The 16622-nt window shown below is 36.9% G+C and overlaps 1 protein-coding gene across 9 annotated transcripts in view; it reads right to left on the bottom strand.

Annotated features, from left to right (window-relative positions):
* Positions 1–6001: 6001 nt before the first annotated feature.
* Positions 6002–16622, bottom strand: part of CCSER2 (coiled-coil serine rich protein 2) — a 149855-nt gene continuing 139234 nt past the window's right edge. For 7 of the 9 annotated variants that reach the window (XM_082601001.1, XM_082600998.1, XM_082600999.1 and 4 more), the window contains one exon: positions 6002–8014. In XM_082601001.1, coding sequence (XP_082457127.1) covers positions 7196–8014 — 819 coding nt within the window. In that variant the 3' untranslated portion in view covers positions 6002–7195. The remainder of the gene's footprint in view (positions 8015–16622) is intronic. The other 2 variants (XM_082601002.1, XM_082601003.1) reach the window with 1 other exon arrangement.

Raw genomic sequence — 16622 nt, 5'->3', positions numbered from 1 at the left:
TATGAAGAACAGTATGGAGGTCCCTTAAAAAACTAAAGATAGAATTACCATATGACCCAGCAATCCCACTACTGGGCATATACCCAGAGAAAACTATAATTCAAAAAGACACATGCACCCCAGTGTTCATTGCAGCACAATAGCCAGGTCATGGAAGCAACCTAAATGCCCATCGACAGACGAATGGATAAGATGATGTGGTACATACATACAATGGAATATTATTCAGCCATAAAAAGGAACGAAATTGGGTCATTTGTAGAGACGTGGATGAATCTAGAGACTGTCATACAGAGTGAAGTATGTCAGAAAGAGAAAAACAAATATCGTATATTAACGCATGTATGTGTAACCTAAAAAAATGGAACAGATGAACCGGTTTGCAGGGCAGAAATTGAGACACTGATGTAGAGAACAAATGTATGGACACCAAGGGGGGAAAGCAGTGGGGGTGGGGGTGGGGTGGGGTGTGTGTGTGATAAATTGGGAGATTGGGATTGACACGTATACACTGATGTGTATAAAATTGATGACTAATAAGAAACTGCTGTTTAAAAAAATTAATTAAATTAAATTTAAAAAAAGATCTAGTGGATAGTTTGCTAAAGCCTTCACAGGGCATTCCCATCCCAGGAGTGACTGCCTGCGGAGAGTAGGAGGCTGAGCCAGGGCTCCTATATAAACATGCACACCTGTTCTATTGAGACTCTATGCTGGCTTTTCCAGGTAAATGAATGTCCACACCGAGGGAACCTACAGCATTTTTAGTGCTGTTGTTGTTGAATTGCTAGTGAAGTCCAAGACCAGTAAAACCCTTGTAATGTATTGATCTACTTTTTTTCTGGCAGTGAGAAAAAAGGAACACATGTAAGTTCCTCTCTTTGCCTTGGCTGCCAGGAAACTCAGAACCAAGTCTGCTCTCAGTTAAAAGATATTGTCTCCACCATTATCATGTAGTTGTTGTCCCTTCACTCTTATTTTAATGCTTTGGGGATTTTGCAGGGTTTCTGTCTTCTGAAATATTAAGCAGCTTTGAAGTCTTTTGGAAACGGGGCAAGGCAATGTACGTGTCAGGATGTTTCCAAATTTTACCACTAGATGGCGGCATAATTCAATAAAAATATATTGGCTTCAGCCCCACTCCCCCCACCCCAACCCCCCACACCCGAACCAATTCTGCTAGTTAAATAAGTCTGTGGCTTTGGGCAAGTGACTTTTAACACCCTGAGTCTCAGTTTTATCACGTGAGAAAGGAAGGGCTGTTGTGAAAATGAACTGAGATGAAATATACCTTGGGAAGCAGTAATGGCCTTGTGATTAAATTGCATGGACCCTGAACCAGATGGCCTGGTTTCCAATTCTATTGTGCCACTTAATAGCTGTGAAATTCTAGGCCGCTTATTTAACTTCTCTGAGCCTTACCTTCCTCTCTGTAAAACGGAGATACTACTGCCTGCTTCATAGGATTGTTGCTAGAATTAAAAGAGTAGCACAGGGCTTCCCTGGTGGCACAGTGGTTGAGAGTCCCCCTGCCGATGCAGGGGACGCGGGTTCGTGCCCCGGTCCGGGAAGATCCCACGTGCCACGGAGCGGCTGGGCCCGTGAGCCATGGCCGCTGAGCCTGCGCGTCTGGAGCCTGTGCTCCACAGTGGGAGAGGCCACAACAGTGAGAGGCCCGCGTACAGCAAAAAAAAAAAAAAAAAAAAGAGTAGCACAGAGTGCTTAGAATGATGACTGGCACACATAGGACACCAAGGGTTATTACCTATCATGACTGTAATGAACACATACAGCACGTGTCAGAGTACTTGTCACAGCTATAAACTAAGGTTTATGTTACTATGCCTGTTAGTATCTAAGATGTTTGAAATAGGACCTCCACTTGGCCCACAGGCTCTTCTGTGTGAGGCTGTAGGATTTTTTTTTTTTTGGTACGCGGGCCTCTCACTGTTGTGGCCTCTCCCACTGCGGAGCACAGGCTCCAGACGCGCAGGCTCAGCGGCCATGGCTCACGGGCCCAGCCGCTCCGTGGCACGTGGGATCCTCGCGGACCGGGGCACGAATCCGCGTCCCCTGCATCGGCAGGGGGACTCTCAACCACTGCGCCACCAGGGAAGCCCCTGAGGCTGTAGGATTGACTCCTGGCCCTGCTTCTGTAACACGACACTGCTATAATCCTATAACAGGACACTGAATTAAGACTGCTACCTCAGTGGCTGGGCCCCTGTAAACAAGACATCTATGGGCTGAAGTCAGAAAGGGAAGGCAGCTTAAGATAGCTGAGAAACCTCAAAACTAAATCTTGACCAAATCACCTATGGAAGAGAATGCAGAATACTTAAGACTATCCAGTACAGCTGAGAAAGGAGTTCTTGAATGAAATCAGGTTATTATAAAAGGCCAGGTTTTCAAAGGGAAATAAAGAACTGTAACCAAGAAAGGTAACACAGAAGCAAAGATGAGAATAGTGCAAGGGAATTAAAGCCCAGAATGAAATGAAAGGAGTGGAGAGGAGTTTTACTGTTATGCTCCGAACAAGATGATGAACTGGATGAGAGGGTATTAAAAACCACCTGTGGGTTCTTCAGCTCCAGGAGGCCGAGACCATGCAGCCTTCCTCTCTGCCCACCCAGCAGCCAGCACAGTGACGGCATACGTAAGATACCCAGCAAAATTACTTAAACCCGATCAACACAAGAAGTTAGAACTTCTACTTGTTTTCTCTGTTGGGGAAGAAAAAGATTTTCAGACTGGAAAATGTGGGGAAAAGACATAATGGGAAACAAATGACTGCACTTGATGAAAGACTAAAAGGAAAAATTTTGAGTTAATCTAAGAGAATACTTGCTAACAACTCAGAGGGCCTTAAAACTGATATAGGTGTCTTAAGACATGGTAAATGCCATTATCACATTTATTACTAATAAAATTTCATTCACTCTTTTTCTGGCATTTATGGAACCATTTTCGGTAATAATGTGATATATCACTGAAGCAACTTCAAATATCCTATTATATAAAGTCTATCACATATAGCTAAATTGGAAAATAAAATAAATTATAAATTCCCTATTCCTTTTACTCAATCAGGGCTGGGAGTGTGGTGTGTATGCTGAAGGGAGTGTGTGAAATGATACAGAGTTTGAAAAAAAATCAACGAAATGAATATTTTAGATCTTTGTGGAAAAAAAGGTATGAGAAAAAGTACACTGTGGATGTCAATGTTGAGAAGGACAAGGAAACTTTTATAATTATGAACTTTATTTTTATTTACTATGCCAACATTTTCAGGAAAGAGACTTTACATCCAGTTTTTGTAATTCATTTTACAAGCAAATTCTAATATACAGTATTTACTCTGAACTGGTTTTGTAAATCAGTGGGAAAAACAATACTGCAGACATTAAAGATCGTGGTGTTTCTGTTTTTAGTCAGCAGTGACTTAAGAGATTTTAAATTCTTAGGGTCAGTATTATTTTGTTACGGCAATGCTTTACCAAGGAGAAAGTGGGTAGCTTTCCCCAACAAAGTTAAAACATATGATGTATCTTTAACAGCAAAGTTGTAGATTGGTGCTCACCATCATAATCATTTACCCAAACATACTCTTTCAAATTGCTGCAGCAGAAAAATTGAAGGGAGGTGTGGAAAGAAAAATTTAAAATATAATTCAGGCATCAGAATTAAGAAAAACAGCAAGGCCATCATCCCCAAGGAAAAACATCAGGTATCTGTATTACAGCTATAATTAATGTTCAAATGTGTGCATAAGCATGCAAACATAACCACCCCAACTAATTCATAAACACGAAAACTATTATGTAAGATTGAGAGTAAACTGAAACTATGCTGCAGTCTTAACTGCTCTTCACTGCAAGCCTATTTGATAATTCCAAATTACATTCTCAGTGCCCTAGAGGCCAGGAAACCATCATGACAACTCCGCTCAGAAATGAAGAGTGCATCTCTGTGTCTGTTACACCATCCATGCTACAGGAAGATTTAGAAGTGACAGCTCTAGGGAGACCATGTTCTCTCTGATACATCTGAGTAAAATACTTAAGGGGACAATGAAACATTCAAAGAACTTAGTGCTTTAATGGAAAAAGTGACATGCTTAGAATACAGCTGTGAAAGGCTGTACTTCGAACAGCAACAATTATAGAGAAATTCATTTCAACAAAGAAAGCCACACCCAATAGGAGGCATTTCGATATTTCAGGCACAACTCCAAGCAATTAAGCTCACTTAAAGTGCAAATCTGATATTTTCTTTCATATTTAGATTTTTACTTGTTAAAATACTTAGTAAAGTTCCCTAACATCTATATAAATATGATGAACAGTAGTCTATATGCCTGAAAATATTGCACAAATTAAAATGAGACTCCAAAAGAAAAATGCTAGAGGGTCTCAGTTATTAGAAACATTCTAAATGATATTACTATACAATCCTTTAATGCCTTAAAATCATCTGCACCTGTACTGATTAACTCCTTAGCCAAGCTGTCTTTAAGGAATTTTATATGCACCCCATTAACAGCCAAATGTATAATTCTACATACTCTATTTTCTCTTTCACCAATGTGAAACTTAACCAATGCCCATAAGACTTCTTCCTCGGGATTTAGAATTCATACACTGCCACCATCTTCACCGAAATCACAAGAACCAAGGAAAAGAGTGATATGAGTTCCTGTGCAGGAGGATTTGGCACAGAGTTGACTTACAGAAGCGCTAAAGAGAGATCGAGCCAAATCTGAGAGTGAGCTCTGATTATTCAGGTGAGCTACAGCCTCACCTCATTTCTGACTTAACATTTACTAAGGAGCAGACTAGCATAATATTCTTGCAGTTTTTAAAGAAAACTGCAGGCAAATACTTTGTTGTTTCATGCAAGCATCCTAGATTTTTTCTCTTAAATGTAATAGTATGCTTCATAATTATATTAATGAGCCTTCTGCCAAGATTAAGGCTCAACAAAGGTACAGAGAAATTGAACTGATGGATGAACATTTCTGCAAATTCATCAGGGATAAAAAACAGAGCAGGAAAAGGATTAGAATAAACATATTGCAGGAGTCAACATTTTTAATAAAGACATTTCCCTCAGACTAGGGGGTTAAAAATAAAGTAAAAATTTAAAAATTTTCCCCTAAAGATAAAGGCCTACTTGTTAATAATGTTTCACAAGAGTTTCTATAATTTCTAAATAAACCAAGACCTACTAATCAGTATGTTTTACTTTAGGGAAACACCCCATTTGCAATATCTGAGATCAGTTTTCTTTCTCCTTCAAAATAAAAACCACAGGTACCCACTTACAGCTTCAGCTATTACTGCTTGTCCCTATGAAGAAAAAAGAGCCTTCCTGATAGGTCTGATCGCTTAGCATAGTAACAGTATCTGGACTATGTGAAAAACTTTCTCAACTTTAGTGCTTCTCTGGCAGAAGTGCTGTCAGATGAGAGTATGATACTAGATTTGTGTTGCTCACCTCTTACCAAATCCAAGAATGGCTGATAGCTGGTGAATGGCAAATTCACTCGAATGGTTCCTTATAGGTAAGGGAAGACTGCATCAAATGGTAGTAAACACTCTTTTCAAATTTCCGCTAGAGTACTTGCTGTGTTGTTCCTCTAAAATGGGGCGATGTACATTTTTTTAAAGGGGTCCCTAGGAATTTGAGTGACTGATTTTTTTGGCCATAAACCCTTTTGATAAATTTTTGGTCAGCTGACCACAACAATACTATCTGTGTGAAAGACATTAATTCTAACAAAAGCAGCAACAGTTGAACAGCCTAGAGATGCCATGATTTGGGAGAACAGGAGGGCAAATTTACTGAACCACCCGACAAGCGGCCTGCAGCATAATTAGGTTAATGCATATGGTCCCTTGGCAGTTCCACAGCTACCTTCCTAGCACATTAAAATAAATAAACATATTGCCATTGAAATATCTTTTAATACCTTTTAATAAAACATAATTTCCCCTTTCTGATTTTTCTTCCCAAATCTACTTTCAAGAAATTGTCTTTCAAACATACACCAACATAAAAGGGAAACCTGGAAAACTCAAAAAAGCACAGCTATTATGAATTCCGGTTTTCTCAAGATAGTCTTACTTAAATTTATAATTATACTCAAAATACTTTAACTCGCTTTGCTATAGAAAATAGTTTTAAATCCCTATATATGGGATATTTATATCCCATCAAAGTTCTGTGCAAACATTTCAAGTCCATTATTCCAGTCTTCGGATATTAGCAGAAAGTCAATAAATATAAACATTACAATAAAGACTTAATTTAAAATATATACTGTGGAACCTCAAAACAGCTATCATGGATCCATAAGTCGATAGGGTTCAAAATGGAATTACCAGCAAAACTCTAGCACCAACATATGTTACAAATGAATATATCTTTACATCAGGTTTCAAGATGTATCCTCACTCAAGCTTTCCAAAATTTATTCAGTAACAAAAACAAACACAAATGGTGTGTGTGTGTGTGTGTGTGTGTGTGTAAAACAAGATGTTAAAGCAACATATAATTGGTTTATATATATAATATGAAACATTTTTAGCCAGGGGAATTTGTCTGGTAAATAAATATTGAGACTACAGCAAAGAAAAATAAAACTTACATAAACTTCCCAATAAAAGCCTGATCTCCTGTATTCATCACAGAGCTTTTGCATAGACCTTTTAAATATACAAATCACTGGCCAGAACTCTACGTGCAGACTACCATCTTCCATTATCACCAAATCTTTAGTTAAAATAGTAACCATACTCACAGGAGGGATGAGTGAAAAAGAGTGAGGCTCTGACAACCACCATTAATACAGACCTTAAAAGGACTAAATCAGCAAAGCACATTTGTTGCTTGCTAAGTGGAATATTATGAATTTTCTGATGTGCAGAGGGACGGATAGATAACATGGTTAGAGCCTTCTGTAGACCTCTGAATGGGTAAGCAAACTTTTGTGTTTACCTGAGACAAATATGCTCAAATACTATGTACTTCATACCAGGATATAAAATGGAAGAGCCAAACTAGTAGAAGCTTCCACATTTTAATTTTTAGATTTGCAAGCTTTCAATGGAACCTCCATCACAGTAGCAAACTGCACATAAAGCTATTACAGACTGTTTTTTAAAAAAAACAAATTGGCAGGTGATGGCTATGCTTAATGTATCTTTGGTTTAGGAAGTCGAGAATATTGATTAGAGGCCAAACAATCCCCAGAATTCAAATTGTCATTAGGATTCTGCATGATTTCTTTTCTTCTTGTTAATGGCCTTGGGATGCTTGTCTTGGCCTGGAAGTTTTGAGGCTCTAGCTGGGGGCTGCTTATTTGTTTTTGTTTGAAAGAGCCAGCAGGGGGGCGGAGCTTAGATGCTTTTGGATTTGGATTATTTGCAAGATTTGTTTGACTAGATGTTGGCTGGAGTTTTGCAGAATTACATGGTGTGATTATTGGTGACTTCTTACAAGTGGGATTCCCACTTGGACACGTTTCAGGAACTGGAGGAGGTACCACAGAATTCAAGATGGATGGCTTAAAAAGCTTCAAGGACTTGGGCTGAGATGTGTAGCCCTCTGGTGAAGACTGATTTCTTCCAACTCTCTTAGCCTGGTCTACTATACTTGACTGGGGAAGTGTCTGAAGAGAAGTGGTCACAAATTGCATGTCACTAATTTGATTATTTGCCAAATGATAAGGCTCTTGAGCATTCATGGTCATGTTCAAGTCTGCTTCAGAAGGTGTACTCTTCACCACATCCTTAGTGAATTGTGGGCTTGATGAAAAAGGCCGGTCTTCCAGACCACTGCTGCTTTCTTGTTGCAAGCCGTGTGTAAAGCTTTCATCCAGAGGTGCAACAGCCTGATGTATGCCCTGGATTATGCACTCACTGTGGGCCTCGGTATGTTGTGGCTTTGCTAGTTTTCCCTGGGCGTGGTCTGTGGGTCTGGGAAGGCTGCTGGAAGGCTGTAGTACTTGAGGCTATTAGAATTAAAAACAACATTAGCAACAATTCATTTTAGAAATAACACCCAGAATTAATATAAGTTCCAATTAGGCTGTGTTGGTACTTATTATGTTTTAATATGAGTAGCATGTGGGGGTTTTTTAATTAAAAAATAAGTTGCAATATTCAAATAATTCATGAGACACATACAAGAGAGATGATGCAAACAAAAAATGGTACGGGCAGTAAACACTAAACAAGATCCAAAATCAAACAGGAGAAAAGAAAAATATTAAAGTACTGATTTACTGTAAAAAATGATTTCTACCTTAATTGATTCATTAATTATTTAAAACTTTATATACAAGACAGCTTGACAGAATGATTTCTATAGTCCTTTGGTTTAATCTCCATATAACATTCAAATAGCAACTATGACCTTCAGAATATTACCCATTTTAAAGGCTTATTTTTTAAAGAAAGCTCTATACCACTTCAATACACTTCATCAGAGGAAGCATTAACTTCAAAGTGTCAGGTGCTGTACCTCTATCGAGAATTAAAATTACCAGCAGATAAACAATTTAGAATGAAGATTATATTCTCAGTTGATGTGAAATTCTAATTACTTAAAAAAAATAGGTCAACATCTTTAGCTAATGTTAACCTACCTTTAATATTCTTACTGAAAAGTTTCAGAATAAAATGTTTTCACAGCTTATTTGTTCTGTCTCACTGCCATTTGAGGGATCAACCAAGGTTCTCTTATGGCTGATATATGAAAAACAGATTTACCTTCCCCAAGAGCAAAGGTCCATTAATAAAACTAAAAATAACCAGCCTTTTGAATGGTGTCTGAGATTAAAACAGATTTCAAGTTGCCTGTAACTTGAACTAAAGCTCAGAAGCCTACAAAAGTAAAGTTCTTAAGGCTCACATGCCTTGCACACACTTCTCTGGAGCTTACTGTGTGATTATATTCTATACAAATCAGAGGAAACATACAATTTCCATTACTTTGGGGCATTCAGTAAAGAAATATGAATCTTAAAGTTATCTTTCAATGGCCCAAACAGTTAAAAGTTTATGGGGCAGAGCCTATTGGTCATATCATGATACAGGAATAGTTGCTCTAAATGTTTAAACACACACACACACACACACACACACACACACACTCATATATACGTTCTATTAAATAATGTGGGCTGAAAATGTCAAAAAATTTGGCAAAGGGCTTTGAAACATGAATGTTTTTAAAATACCTTATTTTACTAATAATTTTTTACTATGCTAATCCACAAACAAATCTACACAGTATCTCTAATTTCCCCAAAAGAAAGGGTGAATCTATTTATGTTGCATCATTTGTATTTTCCTCCTTTTTTCACCTCCTTGACCAGCACACTGGATGATGGCTACCAGAGTCAGAAATCAGGGATTAGATTATGGAGGAGTTACAAGTGACTGAGAACAAAGGTCACCAACTCATGGAGGGATGGTTGGTCGTGATGGCATGGGGTTGACTTGCTATTTATAAGAATAATAAAAATCAAGAAAATGACTACTCAAAGTTAATCCATGCAGAATATGTTACATTAAACTTTTATCTTAGAATATTTAAAATAAATAAGTCATCTCAGTTTTTGCTTCAAGATAAATGTCCTAGTTTAAGTCACTGGGCATTTTCACAATATATCACCATAGAGATGATTTAGAGGTACTAAAATCATCAACGAATTTATTCAAGACTCTCCTTGGGATTCCCTAGAAAAAAACTGGCCATGCCAAAGTGATATATTCTTTAGAAAGATCAGTAAAAATATAAAGCAGGGCCCTATTAAGCAAACCAAAATCTACCTAAGGGAAAAAAAAAGCAACCAAGGAGGAGAAAAGTGCAACATCAAACGGTTAATTGAATGGGGATCTGTTTTCCCTTTTTACCTCTTTTCACCTTTAAAAACAATAAGATAGTCTAGTCTCGAGTTAAAAATCTTAAAACAATTTAAGACCTTTGAAAATATCAGTGACAATCTAAAAAAATGATTTTATTGCAATATGTCTATTGCCCATAAGGAAAAAAACGGTATAAACATGCACTACCAGCTCAAAGCATAAACAGGTATAATTTTCTAAGTAAGATCAAACTGATTATTAAGATAATCAAGCCTCCAGAAAAGGGGCACTATGAACTGTAGACAAATTATCCATGTGCATTGTTCTGATTACTTATATTACCCAAATGACCACTGCTTACCAGAGAACTAAATGGAAATACAGCAGAGTGTCATGTCAGAAAGATGTTCTGCTTGTATTAAAGGCAATAAAGCTCAATAACAAATATTAAAGAACTAGAAAATAATCAGGTTTTTAAAAAATAATAAAATTTTGAGTCTTTTAACTGAGAGGAGTTAGACTGACCAATTATACAAAAAGTGTCCATACTATCACTTAATTACATTAAATAAATCAGTGGTTTCTAAATGCTGAATAATATAGATTTTATATTTTTATTAAAAGTTTATTTTAAATAAAAATTTAATTTCCCTATCCCAAAATAAATGTCTTGTTTTATTATTTATTTGAAAACTAGTTTGTAAATCAATTCTGCTACTTGATCTTCTGTCTCTAGAAGAAGATCAAGAAATGACTATAGGGCCTCCCTGGTGGCGCAGTGGTTGAGAGTCCGCCTGCCGATGCAGGGGATACGGGTTCGTGTCCCGGTCTGGGAGGATCCCATATGCCGCGGAGCGGCTGGGCCCGTGAGCCATGGCCGCTGGGCCTGCGCGTCCGGAGCCTGTGCTCCGCAACGGGAGAGGCCACAACAGTGAGAGGCCCGCATACCGCAAAAAGAAAAAAAAAAAAAAAAAAAGAAATGACTATAGTGAGGACCAAGGAAAGGCTTACTCCTGATTTGTGGAAGATTATGTAAAACTGGTTACCCACTAAAGACCGGGTTGTCATTAATTACCTGTTGACAAGTAGAACAACAAGTTGCCTCTTAACATTTAGCAAGCAAAAGCAAAGATGTGTTCGGACAGCTTGCTGCTTGCAGTTCAATTCCCCAAATTCTAAACACTCAGCTGTATATTAACAATTCATCTTGCCCACGTTTACTACGCACTACCACAGGTGTTTTCAGAATGAATTTTAAATATAAAAAGAAAAATCCCATGTAATCAGGGATAATAAGATCAATAGGAAGGAATATCAAAACCATTCATTCATTTAAAAAATGTCTGATATACCATGCACTGTAGTAGGTGTAGGAAAATATGAACCTGAACACAATGCTGTTCCTGTAGTTGAGAGGCCTCATAAGAAAGAGGCAGGTAGACAAATGATGAGACCATGTCTCAAGCATAACAAAATGTAGAAGCAAGAAGAAAATATATGCCTGATTAGAGAGGTCACAGAAGGCATCCAAGAATTGCAAACATCTGAACTGAGTTTTAAGATGAGTAGGAGTTTGCTGAGAAGACAAGAAGGGAAGAACATTCAGGGTAAAGGGCCAGTACATGCAAAACACAAAGGCAAAAAAAACGAACATAATGATGTTCTAGTAACTTCAAATTGTTAGACTGAATTGACAAGCACAATGTTGGTAGGAAAGTGTAGGCAAAGGCCAACTCATAAAGGAACTCCCATCAGGCCGAATAGTTCTGACTCTGTACAGTAGATAATGGGAGACACTGATGAATTTTAAGCAGAGGAATTGTAAGACCCAATGTGTATTTTAGAATGTCACTCTGGTGGGATCAGTGAGGAATGTAACAGTAGGGGATGAGAGTGTTAAGCATAACACCCCGGTAGTGCGCCATTGCTAACAGCCCAGGTGATAAATTATAAGGGTTTAAAATTAGGATATAGGGAAAAAAACTGGAAATGATTGGAAGAGTTTTGAAGGAGATAGAGAAATTTAAGATGAGTTCAGGTTTCCGGCTTCGAAGATGAAAGACGAGGTACTGCCCTGTATCAAAAAAAGACCTCTGGGGAAGTTGCCCACCAGCCCATTCATTACATAGCCTCAGCTGCCCACAAGACTCAGAGGGCAAAAGGAATTCCCCCACTACTGCAGGGACCTCTGGAAACTCTGTAGTCACAAATTCGTAGAGCTTTAGTACTCCATCCTTGCAACTTGTAGAAAGGTTGGTTACTAAAGCTTAAAAATGTGGATCCATTCCTAGACTGAAAGAACTCAGGGCTTCTAACTGGACTCAGCAACTTCAAGTCTTACTTTAGTAGTTAAATACATATACTTCAGCACACTATTCTGAGAATTCTCAGATGTAATGGCTACAGATGTTAAGGTCAAGAGTGCCAGCAATAGGCACTACTGGGTAATTATGCAAGGGATTGATAGGCATCTTCAATGATAACCTTAAATGTCTATTCTGTGCTGCTTACAAAGATAACCAGAGACTGCACTTCTTAAGGCACGTACAGTGCTTTATTCATTTTTTGTTGTTGTAGCTGGTATCCTCAGTATTTGGCACATAGCAGGGATTAAATATGTATTTACTAGATAATAAATAAATGAATATTGGTAAGTGGTATATTCCAGCATGGCTTCTTTGGTAATAGACTAGCAAAATGATACTCCCCTATTAGGTCAATGATGCAGCACTAATTTAAACGAGTCTTAATAACTGATGGAAAAGAAATCTTATAATTAAAAAAATGTTTTCTCTAGATAAGTTTGGGGTCAGCTTAATGATTCATGTTTAGAAGCATAGCATGCAGGATTCATTACATGTTAGCTTGAACACAGCACCTCCCATTATGACCTGCACCTCCCATAATAACCCACCAGCTACGCCAGAGATGTTTTTTAGTTGGAGACTCGACATTTCTGGATGAAATATGTTAGGGAAACTGTCTTAACAAGCATTCAGCTATTTTTCATTTCTAATTCTAATAATTAAAAATGATTATAACATGTAAAATACTTAGGATAGAACCTCCCAGAGCACATCAAAACTGCTCAGTAAATGTCACTCATGATTATGAAAAGGTGTGAAAGTGATTAATTCAAGCCACTGCCCTTTTGTAACTACATCTTGTGGGGGGGGGGGAAAGCAAGTTCTATAATAGTATTATAATAAACTAGTTGCTACAGATTGCAAGGTCTCTAGGCTCCAAATACATATCTCAATAATGTCAGTCATATCTAAATGTTTTAAATCCACAGGAGGCATATCTGATATGACACAGAAGTCAAGATTCCTCAAGTGTCCTCCTGGAGATAAATCAGAGCTAGGACATGCAAGGCACTTTAACGTTTAGAGAAAATTTACATGTGGCTACATGAAGGAGCTAGTACAACACAGTATTGAATCACTGAGCTTTTGAAGTCAGACTGATCTGGGTTTGAGTTCTGGCTCTATCTCCATCAGTGAGATATTGGGTAAATTATCTTACTACTCTAAGATGGAATTTTGTAACTTGTAAAGTGAGGATAATAGTACCTGCACCTCATTGAACTGTTATAAATCACAATTGATAACATGCAGATAAAGTGCTTAGTATTATGCCTGACACATTACAAATATTTGAGAAATATTATACTCTAGACTGTAAAAGAAGGGTTTCCCTTCTTTCCAATGGTAGACAACCAAACTCTACGCTCACATGCATAATCTCTAATTATCACAAGACCCTAGGTGGAAGGTACTATCTTCTTTTTGTAAATGAGTAAACTGAGGTTAAATGAAATTAAGTAGAATCTCCAAATTCACAGACTTTAGTAAATGGCAAAGCCAGAATTTGAACTGACAGAGAATTTAAAATGCAGCACTAAAATTTTATTATTCTGTGATATTTGGGTTAAGTCCAATGAGTTCACAGACTTTCAGAATATGCAATATAGCCAGATGACTGTTTTAAAAACTCAAAAAGACAGATTCAATACCAACATTCAGGTATTAACTTTCCTAGATAATGTCCTCTTTCCTTAGCTGATCTGTCCTACAGAAGATAACTCTCAGACACCAAATTCAAGCCACATGGTGAAGCAGTATTTCCAGGGAAAAGTGGTTCCAAGAGACCCACTGGAGGAAATATACTGAACACAAGGAAATGCAAATTAGCACTCATCACAAAAATTCTTCACCTTCACCATTTCATAGCACTTCAAAGATTTCTAGCATTAACATAAGAAAAAAGTTATATCTGTAAACATACAAAGGAAGTTTCTGTAAACATTCTTGTTCTAAAGTCACCAATAGTAAGACAGCAGCTAGAAATATCAAGTCCTGATGGAGTAAAAATATGTCAAAGTGTGTAAGGTAGAAAGCAGAAAATGTTCTAAAGCATAAAAATGCTATTGCATAACAGACACAGGAATGACCTACTATTATTTTCTTGATACACACAAGTTTATTATCATTATTAAATACATTTCAAAGGTTAAAAGGAAGATGGTAATGGAGCCATTTGTAACATGCCTGTAATTTCATGCAAGCTCTGACATGCATCATGCAAACTGGGGGGAAAAAGTTACAATGAAGAAGGTGGTAGGAAAAAATCTGAAATTGTACTGTACCACGCTTTGTCAGAGAAGTAATGGACTAACTTCTCAACTCCTTGCCAATGGCATAATTGGGAGAGCAGAGACAAGAAAAAGACAGGACAGTGGTGTCAGAGACCACATACAACACCAAGGAATAGCCATGACTGGGCAGCAGCAAACAGTATTTGCTTTTCTTTTGTTGTATTTTTCTAGGCATTATTATTTTAATATATTTCTATAAAATGAAAACATTCTTAATAGATTTATACTTTCTTGCTGAAGTGGTTTGCAAGTTAATACAAATATTCATATCCACCGAACAGTGTATATAATCTTCTTACCCTTAAAAGGAATCACTTGAAGGATCTTACCAAATAAAATACTGAAAATAATTTTGACACAATTAATATTCATATTCCAAAGATCTAAAAAAGTTTAGCTGCATGTAATCCCTTATAAAGGAAGTAGAAATTATTTTTAATAATTTCAGTCTTGCATATTATAAATACAACTGAATGTTAGTTTACTTTTAACTGCTGCTGCATTAAAGACCAATAAAAGAATAATCTGATTTTCACGTATGTCTTAAATATAATGTTCTACATTATAAGCAAGGCTCCACACATCACTATAGAGATGGAAGACAGGACTGGATCCCTAGTATAACTAGATTCAAAGAATTCTGGTCTATAATTCACATGAACCCAATCAAAGCTTCCAAGGACTCCTGAGGACCAGGAATGCTCTTATTCCCTAGATCTCAGAATAGTGTCTCTAGATCTCAGAGAACTTAGGGAAGATATCTGACTGATAAATATAAATTATAAATAAGCAATTTCTGAAATAAGGAGTTCAATGACTTTTCTAAGTTGATCAGTTAACTGCTTTTAAAAACTATCAACACCACACTGTAAAGCAACTATACTCTAATATAAATTAATTAAAAAATAAAAACTATGGACGTGAATAATAGTGACTTAAGTAAGCATTTACTGCACAGGCATAATTAGTGTGAAATGCTTAATCTTCAAGAGTCTATGTCTCTAAGACAAAGAACCCATCAGCATCTACCCCTGGGATGGAGAATAGTTCAGGGAAAAAAAAAAAAAACTAAACTAAATAACATCATAAGAGTACAATTCCACTAGTGTGACCAATACGCATGGTATATTTATCCAGAGTAGGATACTGCAGGCACTATCATATGGCAACAAATACAGCTAACAAGACAATCCCACAATCTGCAGAGCAGGCTGTTATAAAAGGCTTATACAGATAACAGCAATTGCTTTGTTTCTCATAAAAGCAAGGTGTTGAGAAAGAAACTAACCCATGCCTACGTTTATGGGACGGCCTCCTGGACCATGAGTTTGATGCACATTTCTAGTCAATTAACCAATGACTAATCTGCACTTGAATTAACTGCAAATATGGACACAGTACCATATTCTATATCAACGACACTTTAAAAAAAATAGCTTACTGTAAAATCGAATTGTTCAGTTTTTACTGAGTTACTCTTTTCCACTTCATCAAAAATAGTTTATTTTTATGAAAAGTCACTCTCAGAGCTAATTTCTCATTAAAGCACTGACTGATGCTATCTTTACATGTACAATTGATTACAGTCACATGGTGAAGCCAATCGGATTGAGCCACGTTAATGTATACCTTATGAACATGTTTGACAGTTCAACAATACACATCAAGCATCTCTAAAAAGCACACACCCTTTAAGAACCATCCTTCTAGTGCTGACACTGATCTAAACACAAGAATAAATTGCACTACAATAGTATCTCTGTTTAATAGGGGAAAATGGAAACAACATCAATGTCAAACAACAGGAAAACATTAAATAAATGATATCATAGTCAATGATAATGTATTATCATGTAGCCATTAAAATGTTTTCAAGAAATATTACTATATAAAAAATGCTCATATAATACTATGTGAAAAAAAGCAAAACAAAAAATTGGAAAAAAAACATGAGAGTATCATATGTCCTAAGAGAAAGTACTGTTTCATGAATCTTTAATCTGAATTTTAAATATACACACACATGTGTCTTGGGTTGTAAATATATAGTTTCATTCAGTAAATATATACTGGGTTATGATGTAAAGTGA

The sequence above is a fragment of the Mesoplodon mirus genome (assembly GCF_964341445.2).
Source record: "Mesoplodon mirus genome assembly, chromosome: 2".
Classification (NCBI taxonomy): domain Eukaryota; kingdom Metazoa; phylum Chordata; class Mammalia; order Artiodactyla; family Ziphiidae; genus Mesoplodon; species Mesoplodon mirus.
Note: the sequence above shows the minus strand (reverse complement) of the source record. Positions and strands in the feature narration are given on the sequence as shown.